Genomic DNA, 2,904 nt, shown 5'->3' on the forward strand with positions numbered 1-2,904 from the left:
GTGGTTTGCGCCCCCGATCGCGACCTCGCGCAGGCGCGCGCCGAGGAGCAGGCGATCCCGCCGCCGCGGCCGGATGTCGGGCAGCAGATGCGGCGCCTCACGAAGGAGAAGCGGCGGCGCCACATGCTCCGGGATTCCATCATGCACACGGTGGAGGAGGACGAGGGCGGCGGCGGCCTGGACGGCCAGCGGTCGACGATCCGGGTGACGAAGGAGAAGATCTCGCGCCAGGCTTCCATCGGCACCGCGCGCGTGCTCCACACGCTGCCGGCGACGCCCCGCGCCGGCGGCATGGACCTGCTCCTGCGCGTCGTCGCCGTCTTCCGCGAGCCCCTGCGGAGCGAGCACACGGAGTACCTCGGGTCGTCGCGCTTCGCGGACGACCTGCTCGAGCTGAGCGCGCGCGCGGGGCGGCGCTTCGAGACGGAGCCGCGGGTGTTGCGCCTCGAGTCGCCGGCCTACGTCTTCGGCGACACGCACGGCAACCTCGAGGACCTCCACTTCTTCAGCGACCACATCTGGAAGCTCGGCGTGTCGCTCACCGCGGGGTCGCTCGTCTTCCTCGGCGACTACGTCGACCGGGGCCTCAGCAGCCTCGAGGTCGTCGCGTACCTCTTCGCGCTCAAGTGCCTCGAGCCGGCCAAGGTCTGGCTCCTGCGGGGCAACCACGAGACGCGCGACGTCAACGGCTGGAAGGAGCACTACGGCGACCGGAGCTTCCTCTGGCAGTGCGAGCACCGCTTCGGACCGCAGCTCGGCCCAGGGCAGGACAAGAGTGATTCAACGTCGCTTCAACGTGAGTGTTCCGCGCGCGCGCGTTCTGGAAAAAGCATCCACGCTTCGAGACCGTTCCGAGAGATGATCGCTCGTCCAAAAATCAGCCGAAACGAGTGGAAACCGGCCGAGCTAGGAGCCTTCGAAGTTGGGAATTTCGCACTCTTGTCCTGCCCAGGCTCGGCCCGCTCGTCTGGGAGGGCGTCAACGCGGCCTTCGACCGCCTCCCGCTCGCGGCGCTCGTCGACGACGACATCTTCTGCATCCACGGCGGCATCCCCCGGCGGCCGCCGCCGGGCCCGCGGCCCTTCTGCGCGGACGCGGACGCGAAGACGCGGCTCGAGCTCCTCGACATGGTGCCGCGCGTCATCACGATCAACCCGCCGGACGTCGACGCGGACCCCGCGCTCCAGCAGATGGCGTCCGAGTGCCTCTGGTCCGACCCGGCCCAGGAGGACCAGGAGGACGACCTGGGGGACAGCGGCTACGGCGAGAGCCTCCGCGGCGGCGGCACGGTCTGCTTCGGCATGCGCGCGATCGAGGACTTCCTCAAGGAGACGGGCTGCTCCTTCATCATGCGCGCGCACGAGGCCCACGCCTACGGCGTGAATCTGTCGAAAGGCGCCACGGTCTTCACGATCTTCTCCACGTCCAAGGACCACCACCAGGGCCGCATGGCCATGTGCGGCTGCATCCTCGTGGACATCGAGAAGATCCAGGTCATCAACCGGTCGCCCCACTACCGGAACCACTACGTCCACAAGCGCAACTCCATGTCCCTCATCGGCCTGCCCCAGTCCGAGCTCGCGAAGCGCAAGAACCTCGGCCTCGTCGTCGACGAGTGCGACGACTCCGACGACGAGGCCTTCGAGGAGGCCGACGAGTACGACGACGACGAGCTCCTCTACAACTACGACGACCCCACGTCCCAGTTCCGCGAGAACCCGGTCCTCGGCGGCACCGACGGGCCCTAGGGCCCCCGGCCGCCGCGCCGCGCCCGCTAACTTCGGTCGACCCTTACGCGCGAGGCTCCGGCCGCGAGGGCCGCGGCGCGCGGCGTCGCCGATCGCCGGGGGACGGCGCTCACTCGGACTCGGACGACTCGGCCTCGGAGACGACGATTTTGGGCTGGAGCGCGTCCTTGGCGGCCGCGACGCGTTCGAACGTCGACTTCGCGAGCGCTTTTGGTGCTCACTCGGACTCGGACGACTCGGCCTCGGAGACGACGATTTTGGGCTGGAGCGCGTCCTTGGCGGCCGCGACGCGTTCGAACGTCGACTTCGCGAGCGCTTTTGGTGCTCACTCGGACTCGGACGACTCGGCCTCGGAGACGACGATTTTGGGCTGGAGCGCGTCCTTGGCGGCCGCGACGCGTTCGAACGTCGACTTCGCGAGCGCTTTCAGCGGCGCGCCGATGTCGACGACGCCGCCGCAGAATTTGAAGAGGGTGCGCACGCCGCCGCCGCCGCCTTCGCGGGCGACCGCCTCGTCGCCGTCCGCCGGCGCGGAATCGGCTTTCGTGCGCTCGAGGGCGCGGGTGATGGGCGCCATGAATTTGTCGCTCAGGCCCGCCCAGGTCGACGGCGTTGTCGGGGCACGAGTCGAGGGGAAAAACGAGACAGGGAAGGCGTCTTCGGTGTCGTCGAAGATGTACATGATGGTTGCAGAGAGGGGGTGGCCTGGGTGTCTCTGGGTTGATCGAGGCGTCGCGGCGCGCGGACGATGGCGATGGCGGATCAAGATCTTGTGGCTGTCGAGGAGTGAGCGAGCGCACAAACTGTTGGGCTGGTCATCGGGCCGAAGCGTTCGCGCATTGCACCCGCGACCCGCCGCCTGCGCACGCCCCGACGGTTAGCTACGAACCGCCGAGAAGTGTCGCATCGTCGCGTCGTCCGCCGCGTCGATCTCCGGGCGAGCGCGGCGACGCCCCGCGGCGCTCCGGGAGGGAAGCTCAGGAACAGTCGGCCCCGCTCCGACCGGCACTCGTCGAACGCCGCGCACGACGTTCAACCAACCCGTCCGCGAGGCCACGATGCTCCTCACCCCGACAAAACAGTCCAAGGCCTTCGCGTCGCCGTCCGCGCTCGAGGCGTCGACGCTCGAGGCGATCCTCACGTGCCCGCAGGGCCA

General features: G+C 69.1%; 1 protein-coding gene across 1 annotated transcript; it reads left to right on the forward strand.

Annotated features, from left to right (window-relative positions):
- Positions 1–393: 393 nt before the first annotated feature.
- Positions 394–1,421, forward strand: AURANDRAFT_4709 (hypothetical protein; the record flags this gene model as incomplete). The annotated part of the gene is made up of 3 exons (XM_009035894.1): positions 394–728; positions 953–1,130; positions 1,188–1,421. Coding segments are annotated over 3 exons (747 nt in total), but the record flags the coding sequence as incomplete, so codon positions are not given.
- Positions 1,422–2,904: the final 1,483 nt, after the last annotated feature.

Source organism: Aureococcus anophagefferens (genome assembly GCF_000186865.1).
Source record: "Aureococcus anophagefferens unplaced genomic scaffold AURANscaffold_4, whole genome shotgun sequence".
Taxonomy (NCBI): Eukaryota; class Pelagophyceae; order Pelagomonadales; family Pelagomonadaceae; genus Aureococcus; species Aureococcus anophagefferens.